The sequence below is a fragment of the Protopterus annectens genome, chromosome 6.part0 (assembly GCF_019279795.1).
Source record: "Protopterus annectens isolate FY-2018-M chromosome 6.part0, PAN1.0, whole genome shotgun sequence".
In the NCBI taxonomy this organism is placed as follows: domain Eukaryota; kingdom Metazoa; phylum Chordata; order Ceratodontiformes; family Protopteridae; genus Protopterus; species Protopterus annectens.
This window is the reverse complement of record NC_056737.1, coordinates 402,995,317-403,013,350: the sequence shown is the minus strand read 5'-3', so window position 1 is coordinate 403,013,350 and position 18,034 is coordinate 402,995,317. Positions and strand designations below refer to the sequence as shown.

Below are 18,034 nucleotides of genomic sequence, written 5' to 3'. Positions count from 1 at the left end.
AGCCCCGGCACCTTCAAAAGTCTGCGCACCATCCTCTCCAAATCTTCATCTGATAGGCTCCTAGAGGACCTGGATGAAAGGGTTGGACAGCGAGATCTTTGAAAAATAGGTGATCTCAGAGCAGGGGAGACCGGTGGAATATCTGTTGACTGGCTTTGAGCTAAAAAATCCTTTCGGTTCCAAAGTTCTTGGGGCCGATATAGGCATGTCAATCGTAATAACCTCAGTCGGCTCTGAAGGCAGTGGAGCAGATGAGGTGGAAGTCTTAGTAGTTTCTGGTATTTCCTCAGGAGGTCCAGATTTCTCAGAGGACACTGGAGATGGCCTTTTAACAGTCTTTTCTTTCCGGCTAGAAGGAGACTTTGTAGACTGTGAGGAAGAACTACTTAAATCTTCCCCAAAGGATGGTTTCAGGAGACCTTTCAAAATCAATCTGTTTTCCTTTCTTGAAGAACTCTTGAGCTAAATGAGTGACAAAAAGTAAAAGTCTCTTGTAAGAGAATGGCCCCCAAACAGTCGACATACACACTATACCCATCCGTTATGGACAATGAGTACATTTTTGACATTTCTTAAAACCCGAAGGTTTTTGATCCTTCGCTTTCAACTCCATAATTGTCACAATGTAAGCAAAGGCAGAAATGCGCTATAAAGGCACAAAAAGGAATCAGTTAGGTCCTCTAACTAAAACGGTCCCTAACTACTGGGAGGAGGAGAAAATAACACACCACACTAAAAAGTAGTAAATGCCAAGGAGAGGACTAGGTCCTCTAATAACTTAAACAGGCTTAGCCCTGCCAAGAACAGGAAAGGAACACACCACTAGAAAAAAACCTCTAATAAATGATGGGTAAATAGGTTTATCTAGAGGGAAAAACACACCACGCTATCAACAAAAAAGGCAAGATCAATAGAGGACTAGGTCCTCTAACTTAAACGGGCCTAGCCCTTAGAAACAGTTAACTAAGTTACCTAAGCCTAGACAAACACACACACACACACACACACACACACACACACACACACACACACACACACACACACAGGCAGAAACCTAATACCAAAAAATGGACTAAAATATAGTAAGTCCTGCAATGTAAATACACACTTATCAAAGCTAGTAAAGAGGCGACAAAAGGGCTCAACAAGAAGAAACAGCAAATTCTAAATAGAAATAATCTAAACAACCACTATGATAATCTAAACAACCACTATGGGATACCGACAAAATAGGCCTGCGGAAAAAACGTCGGCCAAACAGCTGACAAACCAGCGACAACTATTTAACAATGCCTAAGATTATTATCTAAACAAAAGTATTCTAAACTATATTCTAAGAAAAGACAAGCTATATATGTGAAAACACAGAAGAAAAGGTTTAACTTGGCCATGGCCTAGAAGAGCACTTCTGAACTTGTAAAGCAGCAAATGAGATCTGAGGATTGATACCACTGCATGATGGGATACCTACCTTGCCACAAGCCAACTTAGAGACTTCGAGCTTCTGTAATCGGCTGAGTCGGAGCAGAGGATCGGCTCCGAACCCACATGTAAGAATGAAGGTGAGCTAGGACAACATAACATGAATAAGTATATACTATATAAAAGTATACTAACTACTCTGAAAACAGGAAACCAGAAAAATTAAGAGGGAGTTTGTAGATAAAGAGATTAGAAATTTAAGATAAAAAAGTAACTTTCACTTACAAAAAAATGTAGAAAAGCTTTACAAAATGCTCCAGAAGAGGGACGATATGTTTGAGCACAATGGTGACAAATGAGATCTGGGGTATTGGGATGGACTAGTGCATTATGGGTAGAGGGAAGAGCTCGAGAGTTGGATCCAAAGTCTAAAGTATGCGGCCAAGTCAGATCAGAGGATCGGATCTGTAACCCAATTTGTTGAAGAATGAAAAGGACATCATCAGATTATTAGATTAGTAGGACAAGGGAGCAATATATGGGTTAAATGTGTACTGACTAAAAAACAGTTGCATAAAAAAATGAAACATTTTAAAATATATCAAAGAATGCATCGGTTACCTGTCCCAAACATCCAAAGGATCAGCTCCTTTATAAAAGCGAATTTCAGATTCAAATGCCCTAGTGGAGGAAAACAATGTAGTAAATACACATAGGTACTAGCAAATTTTCAAACTTAAAAGTCAATTTACAAAATTATTTTTTGTTTTCCATTATCTGGCAAGCTACAAAATACATTTTGGGAATGGTATCCCGTCAGAATACGGTCTAGCAATACAAAGAAATATGGTTGAGTGGGGCACTTACCTAAACAGTAGATCATTGAGACCCCGAATATTTCAGTAGTCAGTAACATATTCCTTACCTTCCTTGGAGGGTTTTGTAACACAAGTAGAAAATGTCTCAGTAGTATCAAACTCCCTAAATTAAGCAGTCACTGATGTTTTGCATTCAGAAGCTAGCATCCATCTTGCAAAAGTACATGTTCTCAAAGAATACCTCGAATGCAAACAGGCACAAAAATGTATTCAATTCACAATTAATCAAAAGGACATAATTACTCTTCCTCAGAGGTGCTGCAGTCTCTAACGTTGAGTAAGGTTTGAATTCCACTTCATATTCTCATTTTTCCCCAAATTCATCTATTGTGTCACTGAAGTCATACCACAGAATTCCAAATCACACAACTATTTTGCAAGCTGATATTGGGTCATGCCTTCAATGCTTCTGGGCAATCGATCTCCTTTATTATTTGAAGACTTTTCAGAAAACCACACACAATAACCAAAAATAAGACTGGGGCCTAGGTATGTGGACTTAGTAACAAATAATCAATCAATATCAGAAACCATTAACATAACTTAAGATAAACGGACTCTATACAGTAGCTATAGTACTAGAGACATACAACGGTTAGAAGGGTGGGTGGGTTGTTTAGTTCGCTGATAACTGGAATACTGCAACAGTTTATGTCTCACTCAGTAGAAAAAGGGATGGGGTGAAGAGAAGTACAAAGTGAAATGTACTTAAAGTTCAGAATACACAGGCTGGTTTCTTGTTCCACTGAGGGAAAGAAAAAATATTTGTGAAATGGCAAGTTTAAGTGATGTGGCCAGTCTATGTAATAGAACTAGAAGTTGTGTTCCACTGTAAACCTGACATGTTCTGTAGGAGTCACAGACTGCAGTACGCAATACATTTTTGGTTTTGTTTTTTGATATACTGCAACCATCCAAGCATTTCCTGGATTAAGAAATGTGACATGGAACTCAAGTCTTGCCAAATTTCCTTATGATGACAAAATTGTCAATGTTGGCAAGATCAAGAAAGGGTTGGTATGAACCTTGTTTCTTGAAGAATACAAAGACTCTATATATTAAAAAAAATGGCTTGGGCTCAAACAAGTGTTAAGTAGCCAGAGAAGGTACTATTCGTTCTAGAAATAACAGCTCCATGACTCCCTGGTCTATCATCAACTCTTTCCAACTAAAATGAGTAATTGCAGAGAAATTATGAGGCCTAGTGATGAAGACTGAAGATGCCTTACTGACTTTTTTTTTAAAGAAGAAAAGCTACTTTTTGAAATTTGTGAATATTGTACTGAATCTGTAAAAACTAAATAAAAATATAATTTCTGCTCAGCTGTTTGATAAGAACCCCGAATGTCTCTTTCAGACCACTTTTTGTTTTCCCTCTTTTTGAGATCTGAAAGTATGTCCTATATAGCCTGGCCAGACAAGTATCACTGGATTCAAAAGCACAATTAAAAGGATTGCCCTGGAATCTTCAAGGTAACATCAAATACATAATCAGGAATGCTTGCATTCAAACTATTTTCTGATGGACGACATTCTGGCCTCTAGTTTATCTGGTAGATGGCACAGCTATAACCTTTTTGCACTCCAACCACTGTTCCATACCTCATTTTCAACTTTTCTAAGCCCTTTGAATGGATCTGTGATTTTGCTCTGCCCTACCAATGCAGAGCGAACATTTCACTTGTAAAATTACCCTCCCCATAATGGATTATTTCCTCATATCATATTAAACTGACCCTTCTGGCTGAGCTGAAAATTGCTTACCCTCCTCTAATCCTATCATTCTTTTTCAGCCTCCAGAAGTCCATTTATTACACAGTATTCTCCATACTGACATCTCTTCTCTCGTAGTTTCTCATGATTATGGTACCAACCTGTCAAGCTTTTCCTTACATGCACTTTTTCTAATCCATTAATTCTAATTCTCCTGGAGACCTTTATTGTATTTTTCTATCCTGGCTTACTGCCTCTCTGAGGTTACCACCTCTACATCAAGTACTTTAACTGTGATATTATGATCTTCCTTGTACAGGAAAAAAGATCACCTTCTTGTCCCTTATTCATTAACCTTGATACTGACACCTGCGCATTTTATTATCACTGTTGCATTACCACCAACATGACTAATCCTAGGCCTTTCTTCATAATCTGCTGCTTTTACAGCTCAGCCCCCAATAATGTACCCTACACTTTTGGATCATCAGTACCAGGTGTAGTATTTAACATTTCTATATCTTGGCTACCATCTCCAAGCCAATGACTCTAGCTCCTTATGACCCTTTTCAGACTGGGTTCCTCCATTTTACACTACTCGTTCTAGCTTACTGTTGTACACAGGCATGTTAGATGTTTTCAGTAAAAATTGAAAACAGGATTATCACACAGTCATTTAATCCCAAGATTACTTCCTGTGTCAGACCCTCGTTCTAGCTTACTCTTGTACACAGACATGTTAGATGTTTTCAGTAAAAATTGAAAACAGGATCATCACACAGTCATTTAATCCTAAGATTACTTCCTGTGTCAGACCACTAATTACTTTCTTTCTGTTGGAGAACTTCACTGTTAACCATCACCCTCTTAACCTCCCACAGTCATTCGGTTTCAAATTCATTCTGAAATTTTCATCTTATCTCCAAATTTCCTATGCTGGGATGACTCAAAAGCCTTAAATGAAGTAAAGATAAACCATATCTAATGGCCACCATTTGTGCAAGTTACCTGTCATCCAACAACATAAGTGGACAAGGCTAAAATGACGTGACCAACAAAAACACTGACTACTTTCAAAAGAGCTGTGATAATGTGAAAGACTTGTCAGAATCCTCTTCACTGCTTTGTGAACTAATGAGGTCAGATAACAAGCCTGTAATTCTTTGGGATGCACCTCTTTGTGCAAGGAGACCACTGAGGTACTAGAGTCCTGTTGCTACCACTTCCTCTAGGAATCAGTTGAAAAGTTCCTCAAAAGCATCCAATAACACATCCGCAAACTGCTCGAACATCTTAAATAGTAACCCTGTCCAGCCCCTGAGAATAATCTTTTTTTTTTTTTTTTAAAACACTTTGAACTTTTTCAGACTTCTTCTGTTAATGTTGTGTCTTTCGGCTTTTCCCGGTTAGGGGTTGCCACAGCGGAACTCTGGTCCGCTAATGATTGGTAGTCTATTTTTACGTGCCGAGTTACCAGCCCTGACGTACAACCTTCAACGAAGGTACGCCTATTCACGCATGTCTCCACGCAAAGACGCTCTAGCTGAGAATCGAACCGGACAGAGTCTTACTGTGAGGCGACAACGCTAGCGCAGCACCACCACCGCGGGTATCAGACTTCTTCTGCTAATAATTTTTTCTATTCATTTTCATACCATACATTCCTCCTCTTCCTCTTAATGTTGCAACTCAGCCAGTATTCACGATATCAAATGTAAAGAATTCAGTAAGAAGCACCTTCTCATTTGTGGCTTCACCGGTATGGCAACAAAGAGCCACATCTGATGCACATGCTCAAAGTGATGCACCTGTGGCATCACAATTAAACTTGATGGCCAAATGATCAAGAGTATGTGCCATCCATTTCAGGTTGAGAAACCCAACTTTCATGCCATTATCAAGTTAATTCCTTGACAAGTAAAAAGACTGCTCTATACCCTAATATACGCTTGCCCTGATAATTTAAGGCACTAACTCCAAAGGTGAAGGAGGAGAGGCCCTTCTTGCTAAGTGTCTAGTATTCTAAACCTCTTTTCTGACAGCAGAGCCACAATGGCCCAACACACTTTGCCGATTGTTAGAGCTTCCACCCCCATATCAGCCTTGCTTATTTATAAAGACATTTGTGTAGATAAACTTACCAGTAGATTTTTGAATGATCATTGCTGCAGTAGCATTAGCTATATGGATTATATCCTGCCAAGGATATAACAGCCGGCCAGCTCCCAAACTTTCAGAGCACCTTCCATGTGCCCAAAATGGATGCAAAGTTCTTCAGAACTTTTTTGCCAACAGGGAGATGGAGGCTGAGCCCTAAAAAGGCAATGCTAGAAAGAACAAAAACTAAACAACCACAACCTGGCATAAACAACACACAAAAAAATTAGGAGGATGGAAGGAGGAAGTGGCTATTGCAACAGTAATCATTCAAACATCTGCTGTTATGGTAAGTTTACTTGCGCAACTGTACTATGTTCATCATATTGCTGCATGCAGTAGCCTTAACTATGTGAATAAATTATCCTAGCATACTACATTTGGGAGGTGGAAGGAGAAGAGTCAAAGAGCCTCTGAAGAATGGTCCTTGCAATGCCTGATCTAGACCTAGGAATCAAGCTTCTTGTGCTTTTGCAAAAGTATGTACAGTGGACAACGTTGCAGCTTCTAGACTTTGTCTACAAGCCAACTCTTTCCAAAAAGCCATAGATGAAGCCATGGCCTTGGTAAAGTGCACCTTGATCCTGCCTGGAATACTTTTGTTGTGGTAAGTATAACAAAAGGTAATAACCTTAGAAAAAACAGTTGAAAATGGTATGTATTGACACAGCCTGTCCTTTCTTCTTGCCTTCACAAGAAAACCGATCTAAAGATCTGCAAGATTTTGTTCTATCAAAATAGTACCAGAGCTTTCAGTGGACTTCCAAGGCATGGAGTATCCTTTCTCCCTCATTTTTAAGAATCAGTAAAGAGAATAGAGGCAGAGATAGTTTGGCTTAAAGAAAGCCCCAATACCACTTCAAGCATAAAAGACAGGTTAGTTATCAAAGAAATCCTGTATCTGTGAAAAATAATGCAGGGTTTACTCATCATGAGAGCTTGCAATTCAGATGCTTAAGATCAGTAAAACTGTTTTCCACAATAAAAAACTAAGATAATCTAGATCAGCTGGTTCAAATGGAGCAAGTTTTAGTTTCTACAACATAAAATTAAGATCCCAAGAAGGGGCTAGTGATTTTCGAAAAGAAGTCTCAAGTAAAACCTCTTTCAAAAACCTGATATGAGAAGGCTTGAAAGAAAACGATCCACAGGCAGACATGCTGAAATGGCCAATAAATGAAACTTGACAGAGGAATAAGAAAGGCCATAGGAAAGTAACTCCCACAAATATTGTAAAAAGAAACAACAACTAGCCCTGAATGGGGGCTGGTTATGTTGTTATTCGCACCAAACTAGAAAACCTTTTCCATTTGCTAATATAGTACTTTCCAGTAGCAGGCTTTCTTGCCTCCATTAGTACCTGCTGCACATCCACAGTGAGCAGGTACCTAAAGGAAATTAAGATCCTATAATCCAGGCAGTAAGCTGAAATTGACTGGGGATGGGGTGTATCAAACACTCCTGAGCTTGCATGAGCATATCCATTCTGTGAGGAGGCTAATTGCCCCTGGCCATTTCCAAAAGAAGGGAGAAAGTACAGTTGTGTACACTTACCATAAATGTAGATGTTTGAGTGCATTCACTGTTTCAGCCATCACATTTGGGTTATCCTGCCAGGGGTAGTGCACAGTCGGCCCGGATACCAGAGGAGTAGTATTTCTGCATCAGTTGCTGTCGCTTCAGGACTGACGTCAGGTCAGAGGTATAAAATCAGGCAGCCAATACCATTACATCAGTTTTTCTTGCCCTGTCAGGAGCCCCCAATAGAGAGCTAGGTTATGGTGGAAGAACACCACCAGTAGAAAGTAAATACCAAATATATATACATACATATACATATATATATATATATATATATATATATACATATATATATATATATATATATATATATATATATATATATGAGAGAGAGAAAGACAAGGGGATGAAGGGAGGGAAACCAGGACTGCAACAGTGAATACACTCGAACATCTACATTTATGGCAAGTGTACACAACTGTACTATGTTCTTCATGTTTCACTGTTGCAGTCATCACATTTGGGTTGATTCCCAAAGCTGAAGAAAAGGATGGAGCAGTCAAAAAGACTGGGGGCCAACTAGGATGCCCTGCAAGACTGTGGTGGCAAAGCCTGCCCTGGATTTGGAGAAGGCAGGCAGGTGGTAATGCTTGAAGGTATGAACAGATGTCCATGTTGCAGCCTCCAGGATGTCCCTGGTGGGGGCCCCTCTGATAAAAGCTGCAGGAGGTGGAGGTTGCCCTTGTAGAATGTGTACTGGCCCCCTTTAGAGGTGGTTTCCTGTGTTGTTTGTAGCAGAAATGGCTGCAGTGTGCTATCCATTTGGAGATTGTTTGGATATGGCCTTGCCCTCTCCTCCTGCAGCAAAGCTGACTAGCAATATGGCCTTGCCCTCTCCTCCTGCAGCAAAGCTGACTAGCAATTGATCAGTTTTTCTAAAAGATTTAGTCCTATCCAGGTAAAATCTGAGTTGTCTGTGCAAATCTAGAGTATGTAGAATCCTTTCTCCCTTGTTTTGTGGGTTAGGGAAAAAGTTGAGCAAATGAATGGATTTGTTGAGAGCCACACTGGACACCACTTTAGGCATGAAGGATGAGGAGACCCTGTCAGCATGGAAAATGATGAAGGGCTCTACAGCCATAAATGCTTGTAGCTCTGATACTCTTCTAGCTGAAGTGATGGCCAGAAGCAAGGCTGTCTTCCAAGAGAGAAATTTTAACTCTGCTGAAGCTGCAGGTTCAAAGGGGCACAGGGTGAGCTTTTCCAACACAAAATTAAGGTCCCAAGCTGGGGTAGGAGCTCTTCTGGGAGGCCTTAAGTTGTTTGCCCCTCTTAGGAACTGCTTGAGAGGGTGTGAGAAGAGAGGTGGCTCTGTGCTGAAATGAGCAGAGATGGCCGAGGCATGTATTTTAATAGAAGAGAAGGATAGACCCCTGTGTAGTAGGTCTGCCAGGTAATCCAGGGTGAGAGGGCTGTGCCGTTCCGGCTCCGTTAGCCTGGATCCAGGTGAAAAACCTTTTCCACTTGTCAGCATAGGATTTTCTAGTGCTGGGGCGTCTGGCTTCACATATCACATCTAGAACTTGTTTGCTTAGGCTGGCAGCTTGAGGAGAGGTCAAGGAATAAGCCAGGCTGCCAGGTTGAGGGTCTGCAATTGGGGATGCATGCATTCTCCATTCCTCTGGGTCAAGAGTGTTGGAATCTGAGGTAGGTGCCATGGTGGCAGGGGTGACAGGCTGCGCAACAGTGAATACCAGTGCTGGCGAGGCCAGTCTGGGGCAATCAGGATTGCCCTTGGTTTTTCCTCCCTTATTTTGAGCAGCACCCTTGAAATGAGTGGTAGAGGGGGAAATGCATAAACAGAGGTTTACCCACTGGAAGGCTAGAGCATCCACTTTCCAGGCCTTGCTGTGAGGTTCCCTGGCGCAAAATTTGATGAGCTGATGATTGGAGTGGGAGGCAAAGAGGTTGACCTTTCTAGGTTACAAGGGTGAAGGTTCTGTGGTCTAGCTGCCACTCGTGTGGGTCTAGCAGGTTTCTGCTTAAGTTCTCTGTCAAAGAGTTTAGACAGCCTGGCAGGAATTGTGCTAACAGGTGTAGTTGCATGGCTGAGGCAGTGTGCCAAAGGGTCATGGCGAGCTTGTGGAGAGGATAAGAGTGAGTCCCCTCCCTGCTTGTTGATGTACCACATCACTGTGGTGTTGTCCGTTTTGATCAGTAGAGGCCCTGGGTAGAGTAGGGGTCTGAAAGCTGTCAGGGCGTGCTGAACAGCTAACATCTCTTTTTGGTTGATGTGCAGATGTATTTGTCCAGGTGAGAACCCCGGGCATAGTATGATGCCTCTGTGGTAAGGGTCTGGGCAGTGTGGGGTTGCGAGAAGGGAGTCCCTTGTTGTGGTTGCATGTTGCAGCCCACCAAAGAAAATCTTTCCTTAGAGTTTCCAGGTCTTGAGGGTGCGGACACCAAAGGCTTTTTAGGTACCATTATAGTTTCCTCATATGCAGTCTGGCATATGGAATGAGTAGGACGCAGGAAGCCATGAACCCTAGAGCTTGCAGGATTTTCCCCTGCAGATAACTGGGTTCTGGGTGGCTAGTTGAGAGAAGTAGCCCGTCAGGTAGGCTTGCTTTTCTGGAGTGAGGACTGCCATCTGGGATACTGTGTCCAGGCTTGCTCCCAGGAATACAATTGTTTGTGTGGGGACTAGTTTTGATTTCTTTCATTGATAGTATACCCCAGGGAGGTCAGTAGGTCCTTTACAAAGGTCAGGTGCTGTAGCAGCTTTTCCTGTCTGCCTGCCTGAATCAGGCAGTCATCCAAGTATGGGTAAATTTGAATATTTCTTTGTCTGCAAAAAGCAATGGCGGGAGCCAGACATTTTGTGAAAACTCTGGGAGCAGTGGATAAGCCAAAGGGAACCGAAAATGCATACATCTTGCCCTGAAACGCAGGCATTTCCTGCATGATTCCCTGATTGGGATGTGTAGGTAGGCCTCACGCCCCTGGGTCTCAAAAGCAAGTAATGGAGTGAAACGGCTCATTTTTGAGCATGATGTTGGTTTGGAGTCCAGTCCAACAATTACACCTGAACAAAGAGTAGCCAATAGCACCAGTAATCGCAATACTAATTATCATGAGAGCGGATGTTTTTGCGGCTCTGCATCAAGGAGAGAAGCCGTAAACATGTGTGAATGGCTTCGGATAGATCCCATTCTGTCCGACTGTAACGAAATAAGATCTGTAAGTGACCATTACATTAACAATCTAAAAAAATTAGATTCTCTGCTTCTGAAAATCAAAAAACTACAAATGGACAGCATGTTCTTTAAGGAATGTGTACGCCTAAAAATTGTACCAAAGGGACGTAGCATTTCCCTACAGGCTTGGTCTGTAGTTCACCTTTTCATAAAGAACTGTTGTGTATGTTTGATCACCATGGCTTCGAATATATGGAGATGGTGATCAAGCACAACCAAGCGGACATTGTTCTGTTAAGCAAAGAAGCAGAAGACTTGGATAGAATTATTACTAGGGATGCATTACATGCATAGAACCTGAGTACAATCGTATTTTTAAGAGTATTGAGAATCAGTTGGAGGTTATAAAAGCTCGGAAGTTGAAAAAAATTGATAGCAATAGGGTGATTATGGTAATAACTCTGCTTACACCCCACCTCCCAGATCCCAATAATGGGAAATTAGGAATTATCCTGTAGTAGTCAAAAACAACCATAACAATGTTTTTTTTTTTTTTTTTTTTTTTTTTTTTTTGTTAGAGCAACAAGAATTCCCTATATTGAGGCGGTCAGAATGTCTCAAATCCAGGAACAACCAGGGTCAAACTCTGCAGGAAGTCCCCCAATCGAACTGGGGAGGGAGAGGCAATTATTACCATCAAAGGGGGAACATGAGAGGGAATTAAAGGGGGGGGGGACTCGAGCCTGGAAGTAACACCCAGGCCTTTCCCTATGATTCTTGAAAAAATAACTAAAGATTTTAAAGTGTCCATTTACTGTGATGTTATGGTGGATCAGCGTGTGTGTGATATTTTTTCAAGAGGTCTTTCATTTGTACCTGAACAAACATTAAATGCAAGTGAAACAATTGTTGACCTGAAACTTTGTTAGAAAGTTGAATTTAAATCTGCTTTTCCACAATGTTGAATACACACAGAAACCCCTATATGTATCTAGTATATATAATCCACCGCTGCATCCATCTTTGCAGTTATTTGTGAGCCTCTGAGACTGACCTTCATAGTTTAGGCAAACACCATTCTCAGCACTTACCCATAATTTATCTAGGGATGAAGTTGAATTACTGAAATCACTACAAAATAATGAAACAATTAAGAGTTCTCAAACCAGATAAGGGGAGTGGGATAGCCATCGTGAATATGGAGCTTTATAACACAAAGATGATAAGTATACTAGAAAGTAACTCATATAAAAAAGGTTTCCTTAAATGAATTTAACGGCGCTTTAAGAAAAATAAAAAATGAAATAAATTATTTATTTATAGAAAGAAGCATTTCTGTTGGTGAACTGAATTTCATGACAGTTGCCCACCCGATAGTAGCCCATATGTTTAGTTTGCCTAAACTGCATAAGAGCATAGAGGACCCCCCCCCCATAAGACCCATTGTAGATGCTCGTGGGTCAATAACCCAACCTATAGCAAACTTTCTGGATATCAGACTTAAAGGATACTTAGTAGAAGAAACTAATTTGTGTAAAGATTCATGGGATTTCCTTAAGAGAATGAATGTATTAGATTATAATGAAAATGGTTACTTCATAACCACTGATGTTAAAGATCTTTATACGGTCATACCTCATAGTATTGGCCTTGAATGGTTTTGTGAGTACCTGTTAGATAAGGGAGTACAACGTGCAACTATTAATACCCTTGAACATCTACCAAGTATAGTACTGTGCAATAATTTTATTCTCTTTGATAAGGAATATTTCCTGCAAACTGAGGGCATCTCGATGGGTTCAGCATGTGAGGGGACTTATGTAAATATAGTCATGTTACAGTGGGAAAGGAAAGTTATCTCTGTCACCATTCTTTTCCCACTGTGCATGCTACATGAGGTTCTTGGACGACATCTTTATTTTTTTGGAAGTGTTCGGGCATGATGCCGAGTTTCTTGAGTATTTGAATAATTCTACCACCTTTCTAAAATTTACACAATGTGAATAAAGATGAGATTTCTTATTTGGATGCAAGGTTGATTAAAAGACAGGGAACTTACAGTTTTTAAATCAGAAATCTATAGGAAACCTACATATTTAAATAAATAGTTTCCTACATTTCAACAGCTCTCACCCTTTTAAACAAAAGAATGCCGTAATTAAAGGCCAATATGTGAGGGCGGCCCAGATGGTTTCTAGTTTTGAAAGGTTCCTAGATGAATGTGATCTCCTGAAAGCGATGTTTATGAAGAGAGGTTACCCTTGCAACTTAATAAATGAAGTCATGACGGAAGTTGTGAATAAAAAGGAAAAAGGGTTCTATAAACCATTGTTGCATCAAGGGATATTGGACACTTATTTAGGGAGTTATAGCATTAACCCTATTTCCTTAGATTATAATATTAATTTACGGTCTGAAGAAATTTTAAATATATTGGAACCTGAGGAGAGAAATTTTGCTAGTGCTTTTGTGACAATTTTTAATTGCAGCAAAAATGTTGCTGACATTCTATTTAAAAACTGGAGTGTACTTATCATGAATAAAGACACTAGGAATATTGTAGGTGATGCCCCTGTTATTGTATATAAAAAGGGCAGGACTATAAAAACTTGTTAGAACAAGTACCATCTAAACCTCAGAATGGCTCTATGAAGAAATGTGGTGTGTGCAATTACTGTACTTATATTGAGGAGGGCTGCATATTTAGTATAAATAATATCACTATAAAAATGAAGAAAAAATGCACATGTAATTCAGAGAAAGTTGTTTACTGCGTAATTTGCACAAAATGCTCTTGTTTTTATCTGGGGAAAACGGAGAGAAAATTAAAGAATAGGATCTACAAACATGTAAGAGATATAAAGAACAAATAGGAGACCAGTGCCCTGGCCAGACATAATATGGAATTCTCGGATCATATGTTTAAATTTATGATACTAGAAGTAATTATGCCAGATGCAAGGGGAGGCCCTTGGGCTCTGATTTTAGAAAAGCAAGAAGCCCTTTGGCAATTAAAACTGAATGATTTGCAATGGCCAGGCCTTAATGATTCATTTTCAATTGCATGTTTTTTTTTTTAAATTAAAAGCATTAGAGAGATGATCTTAAATGATTTTATATAATTAGAGTAAATTATTATATCTTTGTTTCAAATGTTCATATTTAATATATCTTTTACATTGATGATGTGCTTATTTATAAAATATGTAAATAAAGGGGAAGAGGGGGCATGTTTTATGACCTTGTGACTAATTTTACTATTTAAATTTGATCTATTGCAGGAATCGCTTTATTCTGATGACGTTCCTGATTGTGCAGGGATGAAAGCTTTGTGGATCCATTTCTTAATAAATATTCTTCGTGGATTACCTACTGTGGTTTCCTTGCTTTTACAGTGGGTTCTCAGCTCCGTGTTTGTGCTGGTTTTCTTTTTTGTGGTGGTTTTTGGTGCGGTTTATTAGATACAATAAGGGCCCAACAACGTATAGTTCGGGCGATGAACAAAGCACAAAAGAGACAGCGGGGGACATTGTGGTCTGGGCTTAAACAGTAGACGCAGTAAGAATGGAAGTCTCAGTGTGGTATTTGCTTTCCACAGGTGAGACAATTGTAACTTTTTCTGACATTGGTTAGAGCAAGAAAAAAGGATCCCCAATGGGGAACTTGGCTTCAGAAGACTTCAACTTCAATTCGGAAATGAAAACTCAGGTAGTGGCCGACTGGCACTCGTGCAAACTGTTTCTGCTTCGGGCTCCTCGGCAGAAAAGACTGATGTAATGGAGTCGGCTGCCTGATTTTATACCTCTGACGACCTGACATCAGTCCTGGAGAAACAGAGACAGATGCAGAAATTCTAAGCCTCTGGTATTCGGGCGGACTGAGGGCTACCCCTGGAAGGATAACCCAAATATGATGACTGCAACAGTGAAACATGAAGAACATCTGCTGTTGCCTGGGCCAGAAAGGGAGTCACCAAAATGATCGTGGAGGATTCCTTCCTGCTCTTCAAAGATACCTTGGATATCAATGGAAAGTGGACAAAAACATGCAGGAACATACCTGGAGCAGAATCTTGCCAGCAGATTATTTACAGAGAAGATATATGGGTCTACTAGAGGAACTCTCCAAAGATGGATCAAATCTTGGAAGACTCCCTGATTAAGTTTGCATACGTGAGGGTCAGCCTTGTCCTGTTCAGATTACCTGCTACCAAATATTGCTCTGATCAATGTAGGCCACCTGCAAGAAATTGTGCTGTGAAGCTATATCCCAAGCTAACATGCTTAATCTACAAAATGCGACCAAGCTGGATCCCCCCCCCACAACTTGCAGGTGAGCCACATGACTGTGGTATTGTCTGAAACAACTTGTAGTAGTCCTGGGGACCAAAGATGATTCAGGGAATTTAGTGCCTTGATAGGACAAGCATCTATTTTATATTTATGTGCTTGTATTTGTCCTAGGTGCCCCATGCAACCTGCAATAAACCTGAAACTGCCACCCCAAGCAAAGTCAGAGGTATCTGAGATGACTAATTGCTTTGGAAGAGGGAGGAAGAAGGAAGACTCAAATTTATGGGTATTTCCTGTCCCAACCAAGTAATCTTTTAACTGATAAACACCAGCACTGAGATTTGAAGAGACCAGGGATGTTGATGCTAAGACTAGAGAGACATGAGATACCATTTTATCTTTCTAATGTGGAGGACTGCCAGGCTTAGCATGAGACACAGATGCCATGAGACCCAAATTTCTGAGTTATTCCCTCACATTGAGCAAAGCAGGAGTGGAAAATCTTTTTTTCTTGTGGAAGAAAAGCTGTTTGAATTGAGGTGTCCACCTGACACCCCAAGAACACAATCCTGTGTGAAGGAGTCAAAAGAACTTTTGAATAGTCCCTTGGAATCCCAGCATGCGAAAGAGATCCCTCACACAAGTGAGAGATTCCTGACACTTTGAAAAAGACTCTGCAAAGGTAAGCAAGTAATCTAAATATAGGAAAAAAGAAAAAGGATTCTGTGTAGCCTGCAATAAGCTACAACCAGAGCTAACCACTTTGTGAACACTCTTGGAGCAGTGGTTAGTCCAAAGGGTAAAGCCAAGAAATGAAAGTGATCCTGAGACACAAACCTTAAAAAATGCCCGAAGTCTAAATGAAAAGGAATGTGATAAGCATCTTTTAAATGTAGTGGTACCAGGACACTTGAATGAGGAAAAAGAGGCAACAAGATAGTGCTCAACTTTTGAATGATTTCACTTCACAAATCACAAACAAGTCTAAGAAAAAGCCGCAACTGGTCTCAAAGCATCTTCTTTTCTTGGCACTAAAAACATCCTTTAACAAAAACCTTTCCAAACTTTGGGGGAGGAATTGGTCCCATCACTCCCTGCAACAGCATGTAATAAAAGACTGGTAGAAATGAAACTGGTCTGAAGGAAAAGGAATGATCCACTGGCAAGGACGACTATCCTCTCTCTGCCACCTACAACCTCAATGAATGATCTTCAGATCCGATTTGTCTGAAACTATCTGTTGCCAAAGAGAAAAGGGGGCAATTCAGACTTTCTGGAATGGAAGAGAGACTTCCATGGTGAGAGGAGGGAGCACAGTCCCTTAAATAGTCAAAATGATTAGTTGAACTGCACTTGAGTTTGTGAGTTCCTGAATTTTTTTTAAATCCCCTTACTATTATGCCAAAATTGGATGACGAGTTAGAGAATCCCTTATTAATTTTGAAAAAGGAAGCTTAAAAGATCATAGAAATTCCTTGATGTAACATACCCCTTTCATCACACTTTTGATCACCTCTGCAGAAAAGGAAGAAAAACATCAATCTCTACCCAAAAGGAAAACTAAAATGTCATTATTCACATCCTCTTGCAAGGTTCCAAGAATACAGCCAGGCAAACCTCTGCAAATAGTACCAGAGGCCACAGCCCTGCAAGAATCATCAGATGAGTCATACACACACTGTCAACTGAGAGCAGTGACTAATACAATAGAAGAAACTAAATAATTTAAAGCAAATTTTTCCTCACAAAAACAAGCTGCAGATGTAACATTCCTCATACTTTCACAATTACTCAAAACAAGCATTGACATGTGAGCCTGACAATTAAAAAATTCTGAAAATTAAAGTTGATGAAATACGCACTATTTTCCTGTAACCATCAATAATCTTCCCATACTTATCAGAAAGAGTACAATAGGAATTAACTGTTTAACAGCAGTAGGATTAACTAAAGCTACTGCTGCTGGGTCAGGTTTGGGCAGAGTTTATAAAAACTTAAAAAGACTGGAAACTTTATACATTCTATCTGCATTTTCAGGGGGTAGCAGGCTGGCTATCAGGAAAAATTAAGACATACACACTTCCTCTAAAGCTGACAGAACTAGAGGAACTGATGAAGGTTCAGGAAATTCCTTCTGTAACAGCTCACAAAATTTCCTGAGGGATTGAGAAACCTCAGAATACTCCCCCTGAAAGCAGACACATTCTAGAAAAGTCTCAAAAAGAGGGGAAACCCCGGAAGAAAGAGGTACCTTGTAGAATATGTTTTTAGAGTACAATGAGTTGGCAAACTTTAAACATTTCCTACAGAATTCTCTGTCAGGAATACCGGGCAAGTAAACGAGTGCAACTAAGGAAATGTATTTTTTTGTGCTATGGCACATAATCTGAAATGCATGATGTAGTAAGTCCTTGTTAAATTTAATTCTGGTGGCTGTCAAAAAAGCAATTACTATAAAATGGAAATCAAGGTCTAAACCAACTGTTCTTGAAGTAGTGAATACTGTAAGAAATGAAACAACAAAAGTGGAATCTTCAGAAAAGAGTAGGAGCAATTAAATAGAAAAAAATGAAAATCGTGGAACAATACTTGCAGACCAATGTTTTGAAGGTGAAATGAGGTATAAGGAAAGGCAGGAACTGAACAATTTATATAATGGTGGATTGATTATACTGTATAGAAAACTATATGCACATTATATATGTATAATGTTTGTAAACATTATTGTGTTAATATAGTTTATTTTAATATAAATGCATATTTACTTGTGTTAAAAGTGATAATTCAATAAAAGTGTTAAAAAAAAAAAAAAGAGAGAGAGAGAGGAACCTCAAAGGTATAATCAGAAACTTGT

The 18,034-nt window shown here is 39.9% G+C and overlaps 1 protein-coding gene across 1 annotated transcript in view; it reads right to left on the bottom strand.

Annotated features, from left to right (window-relative positions):
• Positions 1-18,034, bottom strand: part of BUB1B (BUB1 mitotic checkpoint serine/threonine kinase B) — a 1,687,592-nt gene that overhangs the window by 1,520,679 nt on the left and 148,879 nt on the right. The window contains exon 3 of the mRNA XM_044074144.1: positions 2,044-2,103. Within this exon, the coding sequence (XP_043930079.1) occupies positions 2,044-2,103 (60 nt within the window). The remainder of the gene's footprint in view (positions 1-2,043; positions 2,104-18,034) is intronic.